This window comes from Hemitrygon akajei, chromosome 23, assembly GCF_048418815.1.
Source record: "Hemitrygon akajei chromosome 23, sHemAka1.3, whole genome shotgun sequence".
NCBI lineage: Eukaryota > Metazoa > Chordata > Chondrichthyes > Myliobatiformes > Dasyatidae > Hemitrygon > Hemitrygon akajei.
In genome coordinates, this window is record NC_133146.1 from 46059584 (window position 1) to 46085502 (window position 25919).

Sequence of the window (25919 nt, forward strand, 5' to 3'; positions counted from 1 at the left end):
TTTGTTGTTCTTGTTTACTTAGCAATACAGTGCCGAGTAGGCCCTTCCAGCCATTAAAGCCATACCAACCCATCGAACCCTGACAAACACCATTAACCCTAACCCTGATTATGGGACAATTTGCAATGACCATTTCACCTACCCCGTATGTCCTGGACTGCAGAAGGAAACCAGGGCTCCTGGGGAAAGCCCATGCATTCCATGGGGAGGACATACAGACTCCTTACAGAATGGTGCTAGGTTTGAACTCCGAGCTCCGGAACACACCAAGCTGTAATAGCAACACACTAACTGCTGTACTACCGTGGCGCCATGTCCATTGATTGTTGATCAAGCTTGTTTTATGTCAGATATACTGACACACTTGCCCCCTTCTAGTAAGTTAGTAATGCTCCACCAGGAAAAGTGATACTGACAGAACATTTATGCTGGAAATCTGAATCTAAATCCTGAATATTCTAATCCAACAAGTGTGTGCACCTTTTCCATAATTTTCATTGCATGCACCGGTCTCCTTTCTTGCTTCTATCATTTCTCCTCTTTAATGATTAAGATGTTCAGTCCTAAGATGTCATTTAGCATGTCACCTTTCCTTGAGTTCAAATTTGTAACAATTTACTTGTCAAAAAAAAGAGCAAGACAATGAAGGAAATATTCTAACAAACTAACACATTGAAGAATACTGTGCTTCACAATATTCTGAGCCATTTGTTCTAGATTTCAAATGGTTTTACTTCCTTGCTAACATTTTTTTAAAATTCTTTTAAGAGTTTTATAACTCTTCAACTGGGCAAACTCTTTCCTACCAATAAACCTATTAACCTAAATTTCTATCTAATTTTTTAAATCATGTTTTTGCCCAGCTCCCGCCATTTCTTGCTGCCATTCATGTTTCTATTCTTCTTCTGACCCACTTCTTTATAGTTTATTACATATGCAATTTCAAATGTTCAACTCTTGAAACTTTGGTTCTCAATTAACCATACACTTGCAGGTCACTTCAGTTGCTTTACTCCATTGCTTAAAATACTTAAGACTGCATGTATCTTAACACTTAGAATGCTCCATTGTGAGATTCACAGGTGTGACACTAGATGGACATAGATCAACAGCACAGATACATAGAGCATACAGGATCCTACCACCAAATACCAACACTCTCCGCTTTCTGCAGGGATTCTCTGATTACTTGTCCATCCGTCCTTCACTAACCTCCCTTCCGTCACGTATCCCTACAAGCGGAAGTGCTACACTTGCCCATTCACCTCCTTCCTTACCTCCATTCAGGACCCCAAATGGTTCTTCCAGGTGAGGCAACAAGTCACCTGCAAACCTGTTGGGGTGATCTACTGTATCCAGTGCTCCCAATGCAGCCTCCTCTAAATTGGTTAGACTCGAGGTAGATTGGAGGACCAATTTGTCAAGCACCTTAGCTCCATCTGCAAAAAGTAGTATTTCCTGGTGGCCAAGCATTTTAATTCCAATCCCCATTCCCATTCTAATATGTTGGTCCATGGACTCCTCTACTGCCATAATGAGGCCACTCTCAGGTTGGTCATACTCATTTGGGTCAGCTCCTGCCTTTTGACATGAACAGTGATTTTCCTAATTTCCAGTAATTTTTCCCATTCCCATTTTTTTCCATTCCCCCTTCTAGCTTCCATCTTACCTCTTCTCTTCATCTCCCCTTTGTGTCACTTCTCCCTTTCTCCCATGTCCACATTTCTCTCATCAGATTCCTTCTTCTCCAACTCTTTTAACTTTTCCACCTATTACCTCGATTCACTTCATCCCCCTCCCTTCTCCCACCCACCTGGCTTCACATATCACTGTCTAATTTTACTCCTTCCCTTGCCTCCACCTTCTAATTCAGGCTTCTCCCCCTTCCTTTCCAGTATTCATGAAGGATCTCAACCCAAAACGTTGACAGTTTATTCCTCTCCATAGATACAGCCTGACCTGCTGAGTTCCTCCAGCACTTTGCGTGTTGACATACAGAGCTCAGAAAAAGGCACTTTGGCTCAACTTATCCACGTCGATCAAGTTTTCTAAATGAACTAATCCTATTTGCCTGCATTGAGTCAATATCTGCATCAATTAGTGCCTCTTGTGATGTAACAAACCTTTATTAGGTCACTGTTCAGCATCCTATGCTCCAGGGATTAATATGATAGCGTAGCCCTGGCATGGATAACTTCATTCACCACTACTCTGAACTGATTCTATGACCTACACTCACATTACAACAGCATTATTTTTATTTGTGGTTTGGATTCTTTTACACATTAGTTGTCAGTCTTTGTCTGTTTAAAAAGTATTTCATAAAACTATTGTATTTAATTTTTCACTGTAAATGCCTGCAAGATAATGAATTGAAAGGTAATATACATGTATGTACTTTGATAATAAATTTATTTTGAACTCTCGTCTCACTGACATCCTCATGAATTTCTTTTACACCCTCTCCAGATGAAATGACATTCTTCCTACAGGATGATGACAAGTGCATCCAGTACTCCAAATGTGGCCTTACCAATGTTTTTAACATGACTGAAGAGAGTTCACATGAGATAATTATATTTGGTAGTGAGCATGGTACAATTATGGCCAAACACATAACTAAATATCTATTGGCAACACGAATGAATCTGCAGATGCTGGAAATAAATAAAAACACAAAATGCTGGCAGAACTCAGCAGGCCAGACAGCATCTATGCAGGAGGTATTTCATCACTGTCTCCTGATAAAGGGTTTCGGCCCGAAACGTTGTCACTACCTCCTCCCATAGATGCTGTCTGGCCTGCTGAGTTCTGCCAGCATTTTGTGTTTTTACTAAATATCCATTGTTTATTTACAGAGCTGTACATCTTTTACAATACACAAAATGCTGGAGGAACTCAGCAGTGAGGCAGTATCTATGCAGGGAAATGGACAGTTCATCTGGACTGAAATAGCCAGCATTAAAAGATAAAAAGAAAGGCAGAGCAAGACCTAGTAAGCAGCAGAAGGATCCAGTGAGGCACAGTGATTAATAAAATGGAGAAGAGTGGAAATTTTGCCAGAAGCTGGTAAAGAACAAAGGGGTGAAGATGATACAATATGATGGGAATGAAGGTGGAGCATGGAAAATGTGAAGAGTAGGGCAGATAGGAATAATGCAGGAGGAAAACAAGAGGGAGGTATGTGTGGTTTATAAGGATTCTGTATGTCTTCAAAGAGACATTTGAAGAGTTTTAAAAGATTTAAATAATTAGCTCCCTTGTAACATGAATGTTACCAGTAAAATTATGTTAATAGAAATATTTGGAATTCTAAATAACTTCAATTAATCATGTGTATCATGAGGGAGAATTTCTTATTCTAAAGGCTAGATGATCAATGACTTCCCATGTTATTAAAATGAAAATTATTAATACTGCCGTTTAACATTCAAGCATAGAGGTCAATATATAATAGTTTATATATCAATACATCTTTCAGTGTGTACACCAAAATAATGTAGCATGCCATACATGGTGATCATGGAGCTCTAATAGGATGTGTTACAAGGTAGTTGAAGCACATTTTCTAAGAAAATATACGCTGGCTGACACATAGGGCTTCCACTAAGGTAAAACCCAAACACTATTTATAAAATAAATCATAAACAGTCTAGCCGCATAACACAATAATGTTTTATTGAAATAAGAGTATAACATTTGATCATTGTTTCAGCCCATTGCATGTTTCTCCCTTCATGCTCGAATGTTATTCATGAAATATTACAGAAGCATTAAAACATCAAAGATGATTTACACCCACCATTGTATTACCTGGTTTTAGACTATATTATTGTCATTGAATAATAACTTTTAAAGTAAACAAATACAAGTTCAAGGCAGCTGTGCTCATTCATAAAATTTTAACTGGCAGCTTCTTCTTTTAATATTGAAAGAAGCTCTCCATTATTTTTCATTTCCTGTAAGAGAAAAAGTTGTGCATGTTATATAGTGCACATCAAGCATCTTCCCCTATTACTTCCAAAAGCATAGTCAAATGGAAAATTCCATTTCTAGGTACCATTCTCATCATTTTTATCCTCAGCAAGCTGCCTGTATTTATCATTTTAAAAATTATCTACTTTCTCCAGTAAGTGTTCTAAGGATCTAGCAAAATTACTTTTTGATTTGTTAGTATAGATAACACAAACTTGGATATCCTTCCTAATATATTAATAATTACACCAGTAAAGGCACAATATTATTTAATGATAAGAACATATTTTTCCAAATTATTAACTAATGCACAAAGACCTGAATAGAAGTTTCTTTCATTTAATAATGCAGTTCAAATGATAATTAAGCTTAATAAACTATTTCTGTCTGAATAATCATTGTACATTAATAAGAATATTGTTTTGCTTTAAAAGGTTAATATAACTGGTTCTCAAATGAACATAAAAAGGGGGCCTAGTCAACATTATTTTGATCCCTCCCTCCCCCAACTAAACACAGATATTGTGTCCGTTTATTTCATTGATATTTCTGAGAAATGCTGTGCACAAATTTTCTACATTACAGTAATGATTATTCATTAAAATTACTTAATTTGTTATAACATTGGAACATTCTAAGGTTGAAAATGTAACCAATAAAATGAAGGTTCTTCCTAGCTCAAAAGGAAAGAAATTTACAATATTACAAGAATATAAGGGCAGGACTTTGTCATTCGGCTCCTCAAACTTGGTCTACCATTCAATATGATAATTGCTGATCTGCCCAGGCCTCATCCCCTCTTCTCTGTCAGATCCCCAAAGATCTCATGTTCCCGATCTTTCAAAAACGTCTCTCATTCCTTTCTAAATTACTCCACTGAGGCCTCCACAAGCCTTTGTCACTTGCTGTCAGAAGTTTCTATATATCTCAATTTTACGTGACCTCTTAACATGTAACTACATCCCTCATTTGAGATTTCCAAATAAGAAAACGCTGTTGTCAAAATCCCCTCAGGATGTTTACAGGTTTCAATAAGATTCCCCCTAATTCTTCTAAACTTCAAAAAATAATAGACCTAATATAGGTCTATTTTATTTAGTGCCAGGAAGAAGATCAGTGGGGAGTGAACAAGGGAGTCACTTAAGAGACTGATTCCTACAGAAAAGAGGATGTGGGGAGGGGCTGTGGCAAGGGAAAGATGTGCTTAGTGGTAGGAACCCATTGAAGATGGTGGAAGTTACGAAGAATGATGTGCTCTATACAGAGGCTAGTGAGGTGGGAGGTAATGACAAGAACTATCCCAGTTATGACACCTAGGAGAATGCAGTATCGACAGATGTGCGGGAAATGGAAGAAATCTAGGTGTTCTTGTACATCAGTCAATGAAAGCAAGCATGCGGGTACAGCAGGCAGTGAAGAAAGCTAATGGCATGCTGGCTTTTATAACAAGAGGAATTGAGTATAGGAGTAAAGAGGTAATCCTGCAGCTGACAGGGTCCTAGTGAGACCCCACCTGGAGTATTGTGCGCAGTTTTGGTCTCCAAATTTGAGGAAGGACATTCTTGCTATTGAGGGAGTGCAGCGTAGGTTCACACGGTTAATTCCCGGAATGGCGGGACTGTCATATGTTGAAAGATTGGAGCAACGGGGCTTATATACACTGGAATTTAGAAGGATGAGAAGGAATCTGATTGAAACATATAAGATTATTAAGGGATTGGACACACTGGAGGCAGGAAGCATGTTCCCACTGATGGGTGAGTCCAGAACTAGAGGCCACAGTTTAAGAATAAGGGGTAGGCCATTTAGAACACAGATGCGGAAAAACTTTTTCACCCAGAGAGTGGTGGATATGTGGAATGCTCTGCCCCAGAAGGCAGTGGAGGCCAAGTCTCTGGATGCATTCAAGAGAGAGTTAGATAGAGCTCTTATAGATAAGCGGGGTCAAGGGATATGGGGAGAGGGCAGGAACGGGGTACTGATTGCGTATGATCTGCCACGATCACAGTGAATGGCGGTGCTGGCTAGAAGGACCGAATGGCCTATTCCTGAACCTACTGTCTATTGTCTATAAATGTAGGTGAGAGCAGCATCAATAGCGATGAAAGGGAAATTATTGTTCTTTGTAAAAAAAAAATAAGAGGACATCTCAGATGCTCTAGAATGGGGAACACATGCGGTGGAGATCGAGAAACTGAGAGAACGGAATAGCATTTTTATAAGTGACAGGTTGGAAAGTGGTAGTCAAGATAACTGAGACTCAGTGGGTTTGTCATCAGAATACCTTCTGAAAGTCCAATTATGCTACATCGACATGTTCCTTTTATCTGTTAAATTCTCAAAGAACTCAAACATTTTGTCAAACTTGATTTACCTTTCATACTTCTCCCACAAAACAATATGTAAAGGAGAATTCTGGACTACATTTGTTAGTCACATTTAGCAACTGTATATACTTACCTTTACAATATCGAGCCCTCCAATAAGCTCACCCTTCACATAAAGTTGTGGATACGTAGGCCAGTTGGAAAATGTCTTTAATCCTTGCCTCACCTGCAAAGTAAGAATATTCAAGATTAAAAACAAAAACTTTCATGGATTCATTATTTTCAAAAAATATAACCTACTATTGAAATCATCACATAGCAGAGCTATTTTGCTTCATTAATCAATCGTATTCTATGTAAGGGGTTTCCTGATTTTACATCCAGCATTAATTCACAGTAATAATATAAAGCACCTTGGTAACATACCCTCACAAAATATACTGCAAAACTTGCAATGTGGTGGAGTACCCACAGAAACATTTAGAAAATATAAAATATGGCAATCAACAATTTCCAGCTAATTTCTCTCTATATGATTGAATTTTGATGTGAAGTTTTTCTAAAATTCTGTTGCGGATTGAACGGGAAGTGGAAAAACACTTTTTCAAGCTATCTAATTCATACTGTGGGTTCATTTTGTTGATCATTCTTCAAAATGGTTTTGCTTCACTAGCCACAGAAACAACTTGGAATTTAATAAGTGAACGCAAAATTGGTGGGTGAAAGATTACCATTTCTCCTCAGATAAAAGCAGTCGGTCTCCACAAAGTTGCTGGTGACTTGGACGAGATCATGATTGGAACATCATGATCAAAATTCTGGCAGGGTGGTGTGTGAAGAGTATGTTCCTTTTTGTAGGAGAATGTAGAACTAGGGGTTACCAGTTAAAACTAAGTGGTTGCTCATTTAAGACAAATTAGGTACAATTACATTGTCTCAGAGGGTCAGAAGCCTTTGAAACTCTCCTCATCAAAAGGTAGTGACAAAGAAAGACTCACTAATTTTAAGCTAGGAGTAGACGGATAGTCGATAATCAAGTGAGCAAAGGTAAATGTGAAGCTAACAATCAGATCAGCCAAAATGAAGGAACAAACTGAAGAAACGGTATGATATACTGCTACGTCTACTTCATACGTTTCTTTTTTGTTACCTAGTTTGAAAGCAACAGTGCTCACAACTATCATGGACACTCTTGCATAGTTAAGAATGCAAGTCAAGAACTTGTTGGTCAAGATGCCCAGAAAATGTAAAGTTGAGTAATAAATGCCCATTAATGAATTTCTTTTCTCCAGATATGTCTATTCCAGGACTAGTATGTTCTTACATGTATACTAAATCTTAATTACCTACATAAAGCCGTCCTACTACTGACAATATTTTCAGTTTTTAACACTTTTTTTCCTACTGTTTTGCCCTTTCATACATGATTGGGGATATACTATTTCACAGTTCAAAGTAAATTATTATCAAAGTACATGTTTAGTTGCAAGAAAAAAAGTTTGTGAACCCTTTTTAATTACCTGGTTTTCTGTATTAATTATTCATAAAATGTGGTCTGATCTTCATCTGAGACACAATAATAAACAAATATAATCTGCCTACACTAGTAACACATCAACAATTGTTCTTTTCATGTCTTTAATTAACACGTTGTTCAATCATTCACAGTTCAGGCTGGAAAAAGTATGTTAACCCTTGTACTTAATAACTGGTAGAACCTCCTTAAGCAGCAACAACCTCCTCCAAACGTTTCCTGTAGCTACTGATCAGACTTGCACAACGGTAAGGAGGAAGTTTAGGCTATTCCTCCACACAAAACTGTTTCAGTTCATCAGTATTTCTCTGATACCTTGCATGAACAGCCCTCCTCAGGTCATGCCACATCATCTCAATTAGTTTAAGGTCTGGACTACAACTTGACCATTCCAAAACACAAATGTCCTTCTTTTTAAACCATTCTGTTGTTAATTTATTCTTGTGTTTCCAATCATTGTCTTCTTGCTTCATCCAACTCCTATCAGGTAATGGACCACTACCCTGACATTCTCCTGTAAAATGTCTTGATATAATTTTGAATTTATTGTTCTCTCAACAACAGCAAGCTGCCCAGGCCCTGAGGCAGCGAAGCAGCCCCAAACCACGATTCTTCTTCCACCATGCTTCACAGTTCAGATGAGGATTTGGAGTGCAGTGCCCTATTTCCTCCAAACATATTGGTGTGTATTTCTGCCCAAAATTTCAACTTTTCTCTCATCTATTCACAGAACACTATCCCAGAAGCATTGCAGAGCATCTAGGTGTTCTTTCGCAAACTTGAAACGTGTAGCAACTTTTTTTTAGAAAGCAATGGTTTCCTCTGTGGTGTTCTTCCATGAACACCATTCTTGTTCGGAGAACAGAGACTTCAGCAAGTTCTAGAGACTGCTGCAGGTCTTTTGCTGTTACCCTTGGGTTTTTTATCAGCTCTTTCAGCATTGCACATTGTGCTGTTGGTGTGATCTTTGCAGGATGCCCACTCCTAGGAAAAGCAGCAATAGTACTGAATACCTCCCATTTGTACACAATTTCTCTTTCTGTGGACTGATGAACACTCAGGTCTTTAGAATTGCTTCTGTAGCCTTTTCCAGTTTAATTCATCTCTAATAATTCTTCAAAGGTCCCCTGGAAGTTGTTTGATCAAGGCATGGTGTAGGCTCTGTCAGTACTTGACTTTGTGTGTCATTTTTATAGGGCAAGGCGCCTCTACAACCTACACCTCCAATCTCATCTCATTGACTGGAACACCCAACTTGGAACACCCGACTCCAAATAGATTTTGTAGAAGGCATTATCCCAGAGGTTCACATAACTTTTGAATGTAGACTGTGATTGATTAAATGGTGTATTCAGTATTGACGAGAAGTAGTAAAATTGTTTGTGTGTTCTTAGTTTAGGCAGATTGTGTTTGTCTATTACTTTGACTCAGGTTAAGATCATACATTTTATGAGTAATTAATACAGAAAAAAGGGTTCACAAACTTTTTCTTGCAATTGTATGTCTCCCTATACAAACATGAGATTCATTTTCTTGTGGGCACACTATGTAAATCAAACATACTAGAATCAATGAAAGACTGCACATAACAGGATGGACAAATAACTGATGTGCAAAAGACAACAAAAGTGCAAATACAAATAAATAAATAGATAGATAGAAAAAATCAAGAATGTCAGATGAAGAGTCTTCGAAAATGAGTCCATAGGTTTTGTGAACAGTTCAGTGATGGGGCGAGTGATACCATCCCCACTGATTCAAGAGCCTGACGATTGGATGGAGGGCTTTACCAGTGATGGTCTAGGCCATATCCACTATCTTCTATAACATTTTCCATTCAAGGGCATGGTGTTTCCATACTGGGCCATGATGCAACTAGTCAATATATTCTCCACCACACATCTACAGAAGTTTATCAAAGTTCACAAACTTCTAAGGAAGTAGAGTGCTGCCATGCTTCTTTGTAATTGCACTTACATGCTAGGGTCGGGACAGATCCTCTGAAAAGATAACATTGAGGAATTTAAAGTTATTGACCCTCTCTACCACTGATTCCCTGATTAGAACTGGCACATGGACTTCTGTTTCCTCTTCCTAAAGTGAATAATCAGCTCCTTGGTCCTGCTGACATTGAGTGAAAAGTTGTTGCTGTGGCACCATTCAACCAGATTTTCAATTTCTCTCCTATATGCTGATCTATCACCACCTTTGTATCGTCTAACAACAGGTGTCATCAGAAGACTTAAATATGGCAATGGAGCTGTGCTTAGCCTCACAGTCATAAGTGTAACACAAGTAGAATCAGAATCAGGTTTATTATCACCGGCATGTGCCATGAAATTTGTTAACTTAGCAGCAGTAGTTCAATGCAAAACGTAATATAGAAGAGCAGGGAGCTAAGCACTCAGCCATGTGGTGCACCTGTGCTGATGGAGATTGTGGAGATGGTGTTGCACAAGGAGGTATTGAAGCCAAGGTCTTGATCCTTATTGATTAGGAGGATGATAGTACTAAATGCTGAGCTGTAATTGATAAAGATTATCCTGATGTATGCATCTTTGCTGTCCAGATGTTCCAGGTACAGATATTAATAGTTTCAGGTACAGATTGAACATTTCATTACAAATTCTTCAGTCTAATTTGTTGAGCAGACATATAGCCAGTTGCTTTGTTTGCAAAGGTTTCAAGTTTCCCGAGGAGGACATATGCCTGACCAGGAAATCCAGCTCAGTTTTTTAAAAATGGTATCAAAGTTCCTGCTCATAATATATAAAACAATGTTTTGCAAAGCCTTTTAATTTCATTATGTTACATTCCATCCAACACCTTCCATCAGTGACTTCCATTCCAAGCACTCCTTAAATTAACAGAATGCTTGTATTTTAATGAAATCCAGCAATCTACAATCAAACCAAATATGAAACTTCACAATAATCCAAATTGTGAGATTCTTTTCCCATTTTAGCAATTATAATCTTAACTACTCCAAAAACAAATGGCACATCAGACAGACACAAGTTAATACTGTCCTGAACTCCAGGTAAAGAATCCACCTGCTTTCTTTAACTAGAGTAAAGGATAGAATTATCTGCATTATGTGTACTGGGCTCTTTTAATTGAATACTAAATAACATGTGCATAAAGTGCATTAGTCATGTCAAGCATGGTTGAAGGCTAAAGGAAAAATTCAGAGAAGGCGAGGAAAGTATAGATTAAAGCCATCCACATGGCCTTCTACAGGTCCTCTGGCAGCAAACAAATAAAACATTCTGAGATAACAAGGGCAAACTCTTTTTAAAAGAGAACCAAGAGATTGTTTTGATGGGATATAATGATCAATACCATGAATTTCAATGCAAGATTATCAAAACTAAATTTACCATCTCTCAGTGGAATATTTATCAGCCTAATCAACATGGGCAATGTGTAGTAAATAGGAAAACTGAGAGAAAGTTTGAACCTTTGCCAAGCTTATTAAGAACTAAGGTTAAATTTAGTATTATGTTTTAAACTTTGCTGTTAGGTAAATCATGAATTTGTTCTTTGCCATGCAATATTGTTTCTATATTATACAAAGTGGCTTTACCTAAAACCTACACTGTACCCAACATTATTGAGAAAAACATTTATCACTATACATGTCATTCACACAATAAAAAATATTAAAATAAAAAGAGGTGCCCTAGACACGAATAATCAGGAAATAGTGAATGGGATAGAATTTAGTTTAAAATTAACTTTTACATATTCAATTCTTTCCTAAAAGAGAAACTTTGTTACAGTTCTGCCCTGATAATTTAAAGAATATACAAATCTACATTAACATTCAGCTTAAATACAAATGTATGGAAGGTAAATAGAACTTACCTCTTCATCTTCCAGAATGTTAAAGGTTTCATAGTCAACACTACAGTAAAAAAAATTAAGTTCTAAATTTAATAAAGTAGAAACTTAAATTACTGCAAAATAACTCTGGAATCAAACAGTGAAACTTACCCAGTTTCATTTAGTATTTCAATGATGGCACGACTGAATCCACACTTTGCCAACTAAACAAAAAAAATGATAACTGCATAAAGTATTAAGAGTTATGCTCTTAAACTACCATTGTAAAATGCTCACTGGCTACCTAAAAAAAGCTAAAGGTAGGAAATTAGCCACACTGGTGGGGAGCTTAGAGTTGTAAATGGCAATTCTAAATTTAAAAGATGAACACAATCCTTCTTTACATGGGTCTTGAGTGTAACCTATGTAGTACTTTCTGATAGTTGCTGTAAATCTCAGACTTTTAACACTGGCTATATTCTGTTCAGGACAGTATTCAAATCAGGTGTAACCTTAAAGAATTAGGCTCACATTAACAGACTAAATCTGCATTTAGATCATAACGAGAGAACATACTTTGAGAAATACTGGATCAAAATACAAATCTATTGTTATCAATTAGTCCGAACCTAGGTTCTTTAATTCAACTTCCCTTTTGATCATTTTATGGAGACAAACTACAAAATAACATTGAGGGGTGCTGAATTCAATGGCTATGCAAATAAAAGTAATTATTTCTGCATACACCAATGCTGACATCACATTCTAAATAAGCCTTTACATTACAAAGTACCTTTGCATATTTAAAATATTTAAGTATAATATAAATCAATAAATAAATCTGTAGTTTACCCTAGTGCAAAGTACATACCGTTTTGTCGCCCTTCATAAAAAGAACCACTCTTGCTTTATTTATCAGTGCTTTCAACCTACAAATACAATATGAAGCTGAACACCATCTGATAGTGCAAAGTACTGTAAGAAAACTCAATATTACATTCATAGCTGAATATTTTTAAATAATCCAGGTCCAGCTTACAGTATTTAATTGTATCAAATTAAATACATTTAATATGCTAAAGTAACAAGTATTATTTTACCTCTGTTCTAGTCCCATTTCCTTCGGGCAAATTTTGTCTAGTTCACCAGATTCAGCTTGCTCCTGTGGGAGTTAAAAATCAAAAACATCATTGTGCCTCTTGTTCTGGTTTTAATTGGCAAGAAAAGTCAGTCTAAGATTTTATAACAAATTATAAATTTAAATATAAACTAATAAATAATTAATACAAGTCTAATCAGACCCATTCTAGAGCAAGACTTAATGAACAGTCAACTGTGTACTTACGCTTGGGGCACTAGGCACAATTTATCTGTTGTTTTCCTGAAGTAGCATTGGGGAGCAGCTTTATTTTTTATACAGTAATCTCCATATGGCCATATTTATAACTTGCAGTTCATGTGTCATTAATTTTGCTTTATGACCTTTCACTCCTTTGTTGAGTAGCTATTGGCCATAAGGCATTTTGCTGGAAACACACAAATATACAGCCTACATCCTTATCAGACCTTTTTCGTGCTCTAAAATCATAATAATCTTGTTGATTTTTTAAAAAAATTTAGATTTCTCTACTAAATGTCTCGCTATGCAGTAACTAATTTATTCAAAATGTAGTGCTTTTTGTAAGGTTTTTCCAAATGTCTTTGTTCTTTTGAAGCACTTAACATAGAGAATGTGCAAAATATACAGCCTTTTCTTGGTTTAATTATCTTTAACCAAAATTGCCACATATGACTCTTGCAATAATTTCTGTATCAGCTATCTTACTTTGGTTTTAATAAACGACGCAAGTATAGCTTTCTCTAATACCAACCTTTACTATGTCAAGTCCTCCCACCAGTTCTCCATTCACATACAGTTGAGGATATGTGGGCCAGTTAGAGTAAACCTTTAGACCCTGACGCACATCTTCATCAGAAAGAATATCAAATGTGCTAAAGCGTATATTATGTTCATTGAGGATTCCCACAATTTGCTTGCTAAAACCTGTGAAGTAGAACAGAATATAATAAAAATGAAATTAGGAACAATTATATTTTCTGGCTCATTTTTCCACAGCAACAGCATTTACACAGTTGTCAGGTGGTAAGAAATTAAACTTGAAATTTCTTGGGTACATGCTCACAATGATTAACTGAGTAGTGGAGATGAAGGCAATGATGAAATTAGAATGGGCTTGGCTATTGAACCTCACTTATGTAAGAGAATAATTAATTTTATTCTGATAATGTCTCCTCATCAGAGTTTCACGTAATTCTTTTCAGCTCCATATGAATTGTTCAGGAAAGCTACTAAGAATCATGAACAGACTCAAACCAGTTCAAGCATGCACGCCCTCCACCATTTTGATCACGATACCTTAGGTGCCATCCATTGGTTCAGAATCAGGTTTATTATCACTACCAGATGCTCACGGCAGCGGTACAGTGAATGCAATACACAATCACTGTACGCTACAGTAAGAGAGCAACATAATGAGGTAGTATTCATGGGTTGCCAGTCTCCAATCTGATAATGCCGATGTTCACACTGCTCGCAACTATCTCTTACCCAAGATCCACAAACAGGATTGACCTGTTGGGCCCACTGTTTCTACCTACTCTTGTTCCACAGAACATATTTCATCTTAGCTTGACTCTACTCCTGCACCCCCTTCCCTCCAATCCCTTCCCACCTACATCTTGGACACCCAATCTGGTGACCACCTATTCCCTCCACTATTTTCAGCTGCCCATAAGATCTCTCTTATCTGGTTCCACATTACTCCTTACTTAAGAGTCCAGCATTTGCACCTCCCGTGCCTCCATTTACCACTCTCCAGCCACTCTCTATCTTCACCCAAGTCCCAAATGGCTTCTTTTATCCTTTATACTCCACCTTCCTTGTTTGTTTCTATGTATCATTCCCAGTCTTGGTCTCACAACTACACCCCCCACCCTTTTCCACCCAACTCGCATTTGTCCATCAACTATTACTCCACCTTGGTCCACCAATCACCTCCTCTCCCCTTTATACTGACTATCCTTCCTCTACACTCAGTCCTAATGAAGAGTCTAAACCAAAACTGACCATTCCTTTCACTGACTCACTGAGCTCCTCCAGCAGTTTGTGTTCTGCTCCACATTCCAGCATCTGGACTCTTTAAAACAGATTAAGATCCTCTTGAGGTATAGAGTCTTTAATTTAGACAAGGCTTCCTGAAGTAATAGTTCAACTGTTAGCAGATGGGATTAATACAGATGAGTGCCCATTGATCACTGCAGATGTGGTAGGCCTGTTTCCATACAATATAACTTCATGATCCCTTTTTCAGCACGTTGATTTTAAGAGATAAAAATAGAAGCTACAATTTAAAATAATAAGGAAAAGGCTATAAGACCATAAGACATAGGAGCAGAATCATACTGTTCACCCATCAAGACTGCTCCGCCATTCCATCATGGCTGATTTATTATCCCTCTCAACCTCATTCTCCTGCCTTCTCCCAGCAACCTCTGACATCCTTACTAATCAAGAACCAATCAACCTCCATTTTTTTTATATAACCAGTAACTGCCTCCACAGCCATCAGTGGCAATAAATTCTACAGATTCACCACCCTCTGGCTAAATAAAATGCTGTTCTAAAGGAAAAAGCAAAGTAGAAAACCTATATGTTAATGAACAGACTTCATATAGGGTACAAAATCTCAAATGTAAAATTAGTTTTTTTTAATATTTTAACAATAATGCATTCACTGAAAGCTTTATTTTATTAACTAGTTAACACTTCCACAGCAAAAAGAAAAAAGGTTCTTTGTATGAATACTGGTTGTTTTTTTCACTAATTTTCCCAATGCACTTACAAAGGAAAGAGTTGTCACTACAAATTGTAAACATGCATCAAATAAAAAGGTAATATGAATTATAAGATTAACGTGTTTTGTATTTTCAAATCTGGAGTTTGTGGTTTATTACAGGGATAGAATCAGCTGCTAAAGGGTACTTTTATGTGCATAATCTAGAAGCCTGGTTGCTACTTGCTACTCTCTGATTGCATGATTATGGACCTAAGGCTTTAAGGTTATTGGGAGCCATCTGGCAGCATAAATATGTTACATGGGTAGACAAGCATAAATGGGTCACATTAAGCATAATTTATCCTACTGAAACCCCTCAAGTGCATCATAAAACAGAACTATGCTTACCACATCGAGGTTCTTGAGGTGATCCCTTCATAAATAGCATACAAGGTGCTGAATTTATAAGTTTTCTCAACTGATCATTCAGATCTTGTTTAGCAGTTTCACTGTGCTGCTGAACCTTTTTAGTTAAAGCAGGAGCATGAGCACCACCTAGTTGATCAATCTTCTGACAATTCTGAATCAAAAGAAATGCATTTTTATAAAAGCACATTAATAGAATAGTGAAACATGAACATCTAGACATCTATATCAATTAATAGAACCAGTCAGACCCCAAACAGTAGTAAGGATGTGGCCTAAAAATTACATCAGGAGATAGAAAATGCATGCCAAAAGGATAATGTTACAATAGTCGAGGGGGACTTCAATATGCAGGTAGGTGGTCCTTTCCACGCACTCACCACTCTCTGCGTAAAAACTTACCCGACATCTCCTCTGTACCTACTTCTAAGCACCTTAAAACTATCCCCTCTCGTGCTAGCCATTTCAGCCCTGGGAAAAAGCCCGACTATCCACACGATCAATGCCTCTCGTTATCTTACACACCTCTATTAGGTCACCTCTCATCCTCCGTCGCTCCAAGGAGAAAAGGCCGAGTTCACTCAACCTATTGTCATAAAGCATGCACCCCATCCCTCCACTTACTCATCCAGGTCATTTATAAAAATCATGAAGAGTAGGGATTCCAGAACAGATCCCCAAGGCACACCACTGGTCACCGACCTCCATGCAGAATATGACCCATCTACAACCACTCTTTGCTTTCTGTGGGCAAGCCAGTTCTGGATCCATAAAGCAAAGTCCTCTTGGATCCCATGCCTCCTTACTTTCTCAATAAGCCTTGCATGGGATACCTTATCAAATGCCTTGCTGAAATCCATATACACTACATCTACGGCTCTACCTTCGTCAATGTGTTTAGTCACATCCTCAAAAAATTCAATCAGACTTGTAAGACATGACCTGCCTTTGACAAAGCCATGCTGTCTATTCTTAATCATATTATGCCTCTCCAAATGTTCATAAATCCTGCCACTCAGGATCTTCTCCATCAACTTACCAAATTTTTTAAAAACTGGAAAAGGATCTCATGTTTTTCCGGCATATATGACAAATAAACTCTTCTCAGGTTTCCAGCTGGGTACAGGTATTGATTAAAACTGACATTTTGATAACAAACTCTTGCCATCTTCATCAGGGATGACGCCTGAGCATGCCTAGTCCAATAGTATTTATGCACTCGTAGCCCATCCCTCCAGTGCTCATCCAATCAGGTTTCTGCTCTCTCACCTTGTTTACAACTGCATTCCAGTTCTTACTTAGAGTGAGATATTAATCTTCATCTTTCTTAAAATTCTTTTCCTCTAGATTTATTTCAATGGCTTCCTTTACCAGGTGGTCACAAAAGCCATTGGTGCAGCACTGTAGTTTTACACCAAACTCAATCTTATGGTCATTGCGAATGCAGTACCATGCAACCGCCGATTTCTTTGTCTTTTAACAAAGACGATGGTCTCGCTCAAAGTAAGAATTGGAATTTCATTGTAAACAAGGTGGATGAGGACAAACCAATCAGGAGGGACAGACTACAGGGGTATAAATACCACTGGACAAGACATACCCAGACATAAACCCTGATAAAGATGGCAGGGATTGTTATTGAAATATCTATTTAAAAATTACTTTGAAGCATTAGCCATTATTTACATCATTTTACTTCAAAACATAACACCTCACTCTATCTTTCTGAAACACTGAACTATTGTTCTTACATCTGGTGGAATCAAGAGTTTCAAGATCAGAACCATGCTCAGAGATTACACTGATACTGGTGCATGAAGAGCACGTGGACTATGATTTTCATCTGCAGCATAACCGTGTGAAACTGGTTGAATGGACCAATAGATCATTTTTATATCCACGCTATACTCCATCATACAATATCTTTGAAAGCCAGGCCAACTACTTCTGGCCAGGCTCAAGTTGCTAAAATGAAGAAGTTGTAGCTTGTCATTTTGAATTATACAAGACAATGATAATCGACTGTTGAAAATTGGTAACATGGAAATATTGGAATTTTCTTTCAACTAATTGGAAAGATTATGTAGCATGATATCTAATCACATAAAATTACATATTTAATTTTAATTTTCTGCATTTACAAATTCTACAATCTATATACAAGCTCATAGTAGCAAGAGGGAAACAATTAGCGGTACAAAGCAAACGGTAGCGGTGAATGGGTGTTTCTCGGAATGGCAGGTGGTGACTAGTGGGGTGCCACAGGGCTCGGTATTGGGACCATAGCTGTTTACCATTTACGTTAACGATTTGGATGAAGGCATAAAAAATAACATCAGCAAATTTGCTGATGATACTAAGCTGGGTGGCAGTGTGACATGTGATGAGGATGTTAGGAGAATTCAGGGTGACTTGGATAGGCTGGGTGAGTGGGCAGATACTTGGCAGATGGCGTTTAATGTGAATAAGTGTGAGGTTATCCACTTTGGGAGTAAGAACAGGAAGGCAGATTATTACCTGAATGGTGTAGAGTTGGGTAAGGGAGAAATACAAAGAGATCTCGGAGTCCTTGTTCATCAGTCACTGAAGGTAAATGAGCAAGTGCAGCAGGCAGTGAAGAAGGCTAATGGAATGTTGGCCTTTATTACAAAGGGAATTGAGTACAAGAGCAAGGAAATCCTCTTGCATTTGTACAGAGCCCTGATGAGACCACACCTGGAGTATTGTATACAGTTTTGGTCTCCAGGGTTAAGGAAGGACATCCTGGCTGTAGAGGAAGTGCAGCGTAGATTCACGAGGTTAATTCCTGGGATGTCAGGACTGTCTTACGCAGAGAGGTTAGAGAGACTGGGCTTGTACACGCTGGAATTAAGGAGATTGAGAGGGGATCTGATTGAAACATATAAGATTATTAAGGGATTGGACAAGATAGAGGCAGGAAATATGTTCCAGATGCTGGGAGAGTCCAGTACCAGAGGGTATGGTTTGAGAATAAGGGGTAGGTCATTTAGGACAGAGTTAAGGAAAAACTTCTTTTCCCAGAGAGTTGTGGGGGTCTGGAATGCACTGCCTCGGAAGGTAGTGGAGGCCAATTCTCTGGATGCTTTCAAGAAGGAGCTAGATAGGTATCTTATGGATAGGGGAATCAAGGGATATAGGGACAAGGCAGGAACCGGGTATTGATAGTAATTGATCAGCCATGATCTCAAAATGGCGGTGCAGGCTCGAAGGGCCGAATGGTCTACTTCTGCACCTATTGTCTATTGTCTAATTAACAATTCACAAACATCTGAATTCTGAAATGTTTATCATTTCAAAAATATACATTATGAACCAGTCAGACAAGTAAATCCTGGAGATTATTAAAATAGTTGCTTTAAAATAATTACAGAAAAGTTCATCATAAATAGCACTTTAACTGTATGTTTTTCACAATCTATTTCAAACTAATCTGTAAAAATCTTATTTTTTCTTTACAATAAAAAAAGGGCTAAGTCCTAAAACAAAGGAAGTTTTCAAAAGACAGCAATAATATTTCATTTATACAACCACTCTGAGGCCAGTCAAGGTTTTCATCACTGAGAATTCAGGCAGCATAAAATCAGGTCTCTATAGCAACCTAAAAATAGAAACTACCCAACTAGTGTTTTGCTTCTTCAATTGGGTTTGATGTTTTATATTCCAAAACTGTAAACTCTTACCTTAAAAAACAGGAATGTTGGCACAGCACTAATTTCGTATTTTTCAGAGATCTCTGAAACAGATTCAGCTTCAAGCTGTTTAGAAAGAAGGTTCAGAAAGTAAAGTTTGCTTGTTTTAAGTATAATCTCAACTATGTTCAAATGTAATTGATATACTTTAATGCCAAAGAAAAAATGTGCATAATCTAAAAAGACTTCTAAAAAGAATAATTCCTCAAACTAAGTTAAGTGTGGATTACAAAATTCCCAGAATTTTCGAGAATTAGAAGCATTCTATGATAAGGTTTATATTTCAAGAACTGTCTTCAGGCTACAATGAAAAACTGAATGAAAAACATTAATTGCAGCACTTGAAAATTAATAAGTTTTAAATCATAGACAGGTTGAACAATTCTTATGGCTCTCCTCACAAGCTTCAAACGTGTCATGTGTTACTACAGAAACAATGGTTTTTGTTTATATTTACCACTGTTTTTGAACTTCAATTCTTCATTGGCCACCCAAATTGATTCATCATTCAGTTTTTCCTAACATCTCCCAAAATGTAAATGTTCACCTATTTACAGATAAATTCTCAGAAGTGGCAGATTGTCTTCACATATATCAATTATGTAGTAGCTTTGCACAATTACTACCAGAGATATGTAAGCTCATAATGATTTTATCATCCAAAAGGCACAGACTACTACAGTTGTTTTCCCTGAAGCAGCAATGGCTGAGGGAAAATCCAATACCTCACAATCTTCAAACTCTACATTTCTTTTCTAGACACCTTCTTGAACTGACCTCTCTGGTTAATGGTACATGTAATATTTTGAGAACACTAAACTTAACATCTTCTCTTTCAATTTTGAGTAATATTTTAAACACCCTGCATTCAACCACCCAAATATTTTGTTTTGGACATGGGCTACAAATATTGCTTGCTCTCCCAATCTTCACTGGTTAAGGACTATAAAATATATTTCACTGAAAGAAAACTATAAAGAATCATATCCTATTTAGAGCTCTCAACATTTCATTCAGCATCTATGTGATTTTGTTACATTCTATAGAAACCAGTTGGATAAATATTTTGTGAAAACATTTTTCTTATGAAGAATTCTGCAGGGGATAAATTTTACTTTTAATGTTATTATACCTATTAGGTATTACACATGGCAGACAAGTCAGCAGATTAGTCAGGAATTTTACCTTTAAAAACACAACATGTGCATATTCTTTGGCCAATTCATTCAAAACTTCATTCATTTGAGTACACTGTCCAGCCCATGGTGCCCAGAAGTGGACTACAACCAAAGATCTAGAGAGGAAAAAAATGTAATTAAGTATGATGTTCGAAAGTCAAGTTTTGAAGCTTTGCTCTTTCTTCAATTTAGAAAACTCAGATAATCTACTCCTAAGAATACAATTTTTCCAGAACCCCCAATGGCTCAGCACCTGACTCAACTATTTGAGTTTTCCCAACACTGCCTTTAAACTCACTGGGGCTGCTTCCCATGCTCACTTTAAGCTCACCTAGCTCACTGAAAAATTATACTAATAACATTTAAAAATATGGTACAAAAAATCTGTTAAGTCCAGCACCAAAATTTTAAAGGAGCTATATACTGACACTCAACATTGAAAAACAAATCTGTTGCAGAATTTCAAATATGACTTTAGAAAATATGTTGAACTTTGTAAAATATTCTGTTTTCTGTTGAAAAGATTTGTTACACAGCTTGAGCTTTTACTGTATGTTGAGTTTTACTATATGTTAAAACTCAAGGCACAGAAACTACGAAATTTCAAATTAGACTTTAGCAAATAAGCCAAGCTGTGTGATAATTGTACTCAACACAAAATACATAGGGCGTTTGATCAGCTCTTTTACGAAAAATTTCACTGCTACTCTTTGAGTATACCTCAACATATTAAAAAAAATCTGTTGTGTAAGCAGGTCAGAACTAGTAAACCAAAGGTTTTCAGTAGCTTGGTGCCTGGGATTACCCTCAGTTTGCACTCCCAACCATTTAATTTTTTGGCCTGGTTAATTTTTAATGTCATTTCACATAGGAGTCTAATCCATAGACTCAGAAGGTGGCCACTGTTCCCCTCCCATAGCCCCCACTCCGGGTCTGACACATGACATATGAAGGGATTAGAGGGATATAGGTGACACACAGGAGGACATTTAGTATAAATTGGCATCAAGAGCACCATAACATTGTAGACTTAATGGCTTGTTCAGTGTTGTACAGTTCCATGTTCTATTGATTCAAAACCCTCTATGCGAAAGAAATCTCATCTTACCTTTCTCAAATCAGCACTTACCGGTAATTTTAAATAGTGACCTGTAGTTCAAATTCTACTGCAAGAAGAAACATCCTCTGTACATCTACTAACTACATTTCCTCATAACTCACAAATTCCAGGCATCAGTCCAGCAAACCTTCCCTGAATGACTTCAAAAGTATTGACACTCCTCAAATAAGCAGATTAATACTGTACACAATATTCCAGATGTAATCTTACTAGTAACCGATACACCAAATGTATAACCTCCCTGTTTTGTATTCAATTCCCTTCCTAATAAACCATATACTATTTTTAACAGAATGTTATCAACGATTTAGACTGTTACTCAGCCAGATTTTAAAAAATCTTTTCAAGGGACTATTGTTTTAACATCCTCAGATACCTTTATTTTCAGTTATTTTTACCATGCCATATCTGCTTGAAATAATTCTTCATTAAGCTGTGCTTCCAGGAATCTATAGTTGACAGATTTTTAAAACATGATTACAGTCCGCCCTCCTTAACCGCGAGGGATTGGTTCCGGGACCTCTCGCAGATACCAAAAAACACGGATGCTCAAGTCCCTTATTTAGCCTGTCTCACCGCGGTGGACTTTAGGACCCAGCGGCACCCCGGACCTTATTTAACCCATCACAGTGCAGTGGTCTTTAGGACCCAGCGGAGCTCTGAATCCGCAGTGTTTCTGTTCACGAAAATAATCACGATCACGATTGAAAATAAAGTGGAAATAATAAAGCGATCGGAAATTGGTGAAATGCCATTGGTCATTGGAAAAGCGTTAGGCTACAGTCGGTCAATGATTGGAACAATTTTAAAGGATGAAGTGAGAAAGGCGCTGACCCGATGACAGCTACGATTATTACTAAGCAACGCAGTGGGTTAATTATTGAAATACATACATTTAAGTGTTTTATATGTATAGAAAGCTAAAATATATACTATATATACTGGTACAGGGACCTCCGGCCCTTACTGTGTCCTCTCACTGGTGCAATGATTGTATATGTTCATATGAGGAAAACATGCACTGTGTTTAATATCCATACGTTACTTAAAATGTTAAGATGCTATTGACTTATAAGTGACGCATCACTATATTCATGCAAGGAAAAATGCACTGTGTGTTTATTATAATTTGTTAGATCAACCCTTTTAGAAACAAAATTGAGTGTATTAGCCACTTATAAGTTACTTATTGACTTATAGTTGACTTATCACCTATATTCCGGTCCTGATTAATACCCCCGCTACTGCCCCCCCCCCCCCCCCCAGTCCGCGGTGCAAAAAAGGTTGGTGACCCCTGATCCAGGGTATTTGTATAAAGAGTACATGGTTGTGACTTGTGTAAGGAAATTATTTTGAATTTATAAAGGCTTCAATGAATATTACACCAGAATTATAACTAGAAATTGTTTGGCAATTTAATTTATGTGATTAATTATCCCATGTGGAAGTAGTAGTGATCCCAAAGTTTTCAGTTCCGATGCAGAAAGGGACGTGTACAAGCAAATAAAGGAATTCTAATCTTATATCTGAAATAAACACAAAAAGTTAGCATGTAGTAATTTATAAGTTAATGAAATGTTGGTCTTTCTTGCAAGGATTGCAGAGAATGAAGAGGAAATTTTGATGCACTTTCATAAGGTGTCAATGAGACAGCACTGAGAGTATGGTGCATAACTTTGGTATAATGAAATAAATACTTGCATAGGAAGCACTGCAGATTCCTGTAATTCCTGGGATGAAAGGGTTGATGTATTAAATGTTAAGTAGTGTGGGCTTATATTTAATCTATTTTGAAAGAATGAGCAGTAATCTTATTGAAACACACAAGATTCTCAGGAAGACACAAAGTGATTGCTGAGAGGATGTTTCCTCTAGAGGGCTATTTACAGAAATGTGGTCACCTAAAGACAAAGAGGAATTCTTCCCCAAGGATCAGTGAACTTCCTTTTTTAAATAAGTGAGATTACATTATTTACTGTCCAATCCATAGGAAATAATCCAGGCTATATAGTAAAGAATGTTGGAAAATAAACACAAATACATCCACTGTTTTTAGGCCACTTTCCTGGGTGCAGACTACTGGCACTAGATATTAATTGGTTTCTCATCCTAGATGCATCACAAGAAATCCTCCTACACAGTATTGTTAGTAATTAGGTTTGCCAAATCTATGTGTAGATTAAAGCGACCCATGTTTACAGTTGAATCCTTTTGGTCATCTCTCATTTTTTGTTTTATGTTGTCCAATATCATCTCAACTGTTTGGTCATCTGGATCCAACTCCCACTAATATTTCTTACTCCTTGGTGTTTCTTAGATCTACCCATAGAAATTTCACATCATCTGAACATCCTTCTTTGCTATTGCATTAATCAACTTCCCCCCCTGCCCCACCAAGACATATCAACCTTCCAGCTTTTCCTTTTTACTTGCCCTTCCTAAATATAGAATACCCCTGGACTTCAGTTCATTTTCTTGGTTCTCTGCAGCTGCCTCTGCGATCCCAATTACAAATGCACCATTTGTATTTATTTGCACAATTAATTCGTCCAACTTATTACTTCATTCTAGGCTTGACTCTTCAACAGTATTTTGTATCATTGGCATTATTTTGCACTTTCAGCCTTGTTTGTTCTCACCCTTCACTTCCGTTCTTTCAACTTTGCTTTTATCCTTCCACTGTCTGCTCGCATAAACACACATTCCCTGCCCATACATGCAACAATTCGTAGTCTTCACTTTTAGGCTTATAGATATCGATGAGAAAGCTGGGGTGTGGGGGTTCGGCGCTCCTGATGAAGGAGCACGAAGTCGCCAATAAGTCCTCTGCTTTTCCGTCTATAACTGCGAATATGCACTTCTCCAGAAATTGCTGTCAGTTTTATGTACAAGGCATTCTAATCATGAAAATGTAATCAATGGCGATTCATTATCATCTTAAAAACACAATCAATTGTTCACCCAATGATGATAAATTAAACCTATATTCGGATATAACTCTCTCGGCGCCCGTTTTTTTTTAATTCTAGCCCTTAACGACGTATTGAACCGGCTGGTAGAATTTTTCGCGTAAATGAGTTTTCCGATCTGTTCCCATTATTTTCCTCCTCGTTGGGGAAAATACTCCACGGTTTTGATGTAAAATCTAAAGACGGTATCGGCGCCTCTATCAGGCCCGCACAGCAGTCTACCCCTCCGTTCATGCTGCAAACCCTAGAACCCAGCCGTCTCTATTACTCCGGTAACAGCACGCACATATCCAAAGTTGAAGAAGGTAACGCTCCTCAACCCAGTCCCCAGTCTGAACCTACTTCTTTGCCTTTTCCAGAATCTCCTCGAAATGTTTCGCACTCTCCACCTCTACCACAGTCGCCATGATTACCAGACTACACAAGTAGAGCGGATCGTAGGAGGAAACATAGCACGGATCGACTATTGATGCCTGTCGGGCAAGCACGTGTGGTGCAGCGTTAGTACAAAAAGTTAAAGTAAATTTATTATCAAAATAAGTATATGTCACCAAATACTACCCTGAGATTCATTTTCTTACAATAGAATCAATAAACATCTACACAAAGACAAACTGTGCAAATACTGTACAAAAAGAAACAAGTAATAATTAACAAATAAATAAAAATAAGAATATGAGTTGTAGATTCCTTGAAAGTGTGTTCATAGGTTGTGGTCAGTGTTGTGATGAGTGAAGATGTCCACGTTGCTTCAGGAGCCTGTTTGAACCTGGAGGTATGGGACCAAAGGCTCTCCTTCATGATTCTAGCAGTGAAAAGAAGCATGGCCAGAATGGTGAGGGTCATTGATGATGGGTACTGCTTTCTAGCGGCAGTGCTCTTTGTAGCTGTGCTTAATGGTGGGCAGGGCTTTTCCTATGATGAACTGGGCTGTATCCTACACTTTCTGTAGGCTTTTCCCATTCTTGTACCCTATGGTTTCCATACCAGGCCATGATTCAAGATTTAAGATTCAAAAA

The 25919-nt window shown here is 37.5% G+C and overlaps 1 protein-coding gene across 1 annotated transcript; it reads right to left on the reverse strand.

Annotated features, from left to right (window-relative positions):
• Nucleotides 1-3653: 3653 nt before the first annotated feature.
• glrx3 (glutaredoxin 3) lies at nucleotides 3654-25372 on the reverse strand. The gene is made up of 11 exons (XM_073027559.1): nucleotides 25243-25372; nucleotides 20819-20927; nucleotides 19625-19699; nucleotides 15906-16077; nucleotides 13533-13705; nucleotides 12762-12823; nucleotides 12533-12590; nucleotides 11833-11885; nucleotides 11704-11743; nucleotides 6436-6528; nucleotides 3654-3959 (listed from the first exon to the last, which is right to left on the reverse strand). Exons 1-11 carry the CDS (start codon nucleotides 25305-25307, stop codon nucleotides 3903-3905), a joined length of 957 nt encoding a protein of 318 aa, XP_072883660.1. The 5' UTR covers nucleotides 25308-25372; the 3' UTR covers nucleotides 3654-3902.
• Between the last annotated feature and the right edge of the window lie 547 nt (nucleotides 25373-25919).

Bases quoted from the DNA above. Each gene is read 5' to 3' on its own strand.
- glrx3 (XM_073027559.1), bottom strand. From the start codon at position 25,307: ATGGCGACTGTGGTAGAGGTGGAGAGTGCGAAACATTTCGAGGAGATT. The intron at 16,078-19,624 runs GTAAGAGTTTAC...CTTTTGATTCAG, and splicing joins CAACATTCCTGTTTTTTAAG to AATTGTCAGAAGATTGATCA. The intron at 11,886-12,532 runs GTATGTACTTTG...TTTTTTGTTTAG, and splicing joins TTATGAAGGGCGACAAAACG to TTGGCAAAGTGTGGATTCAG.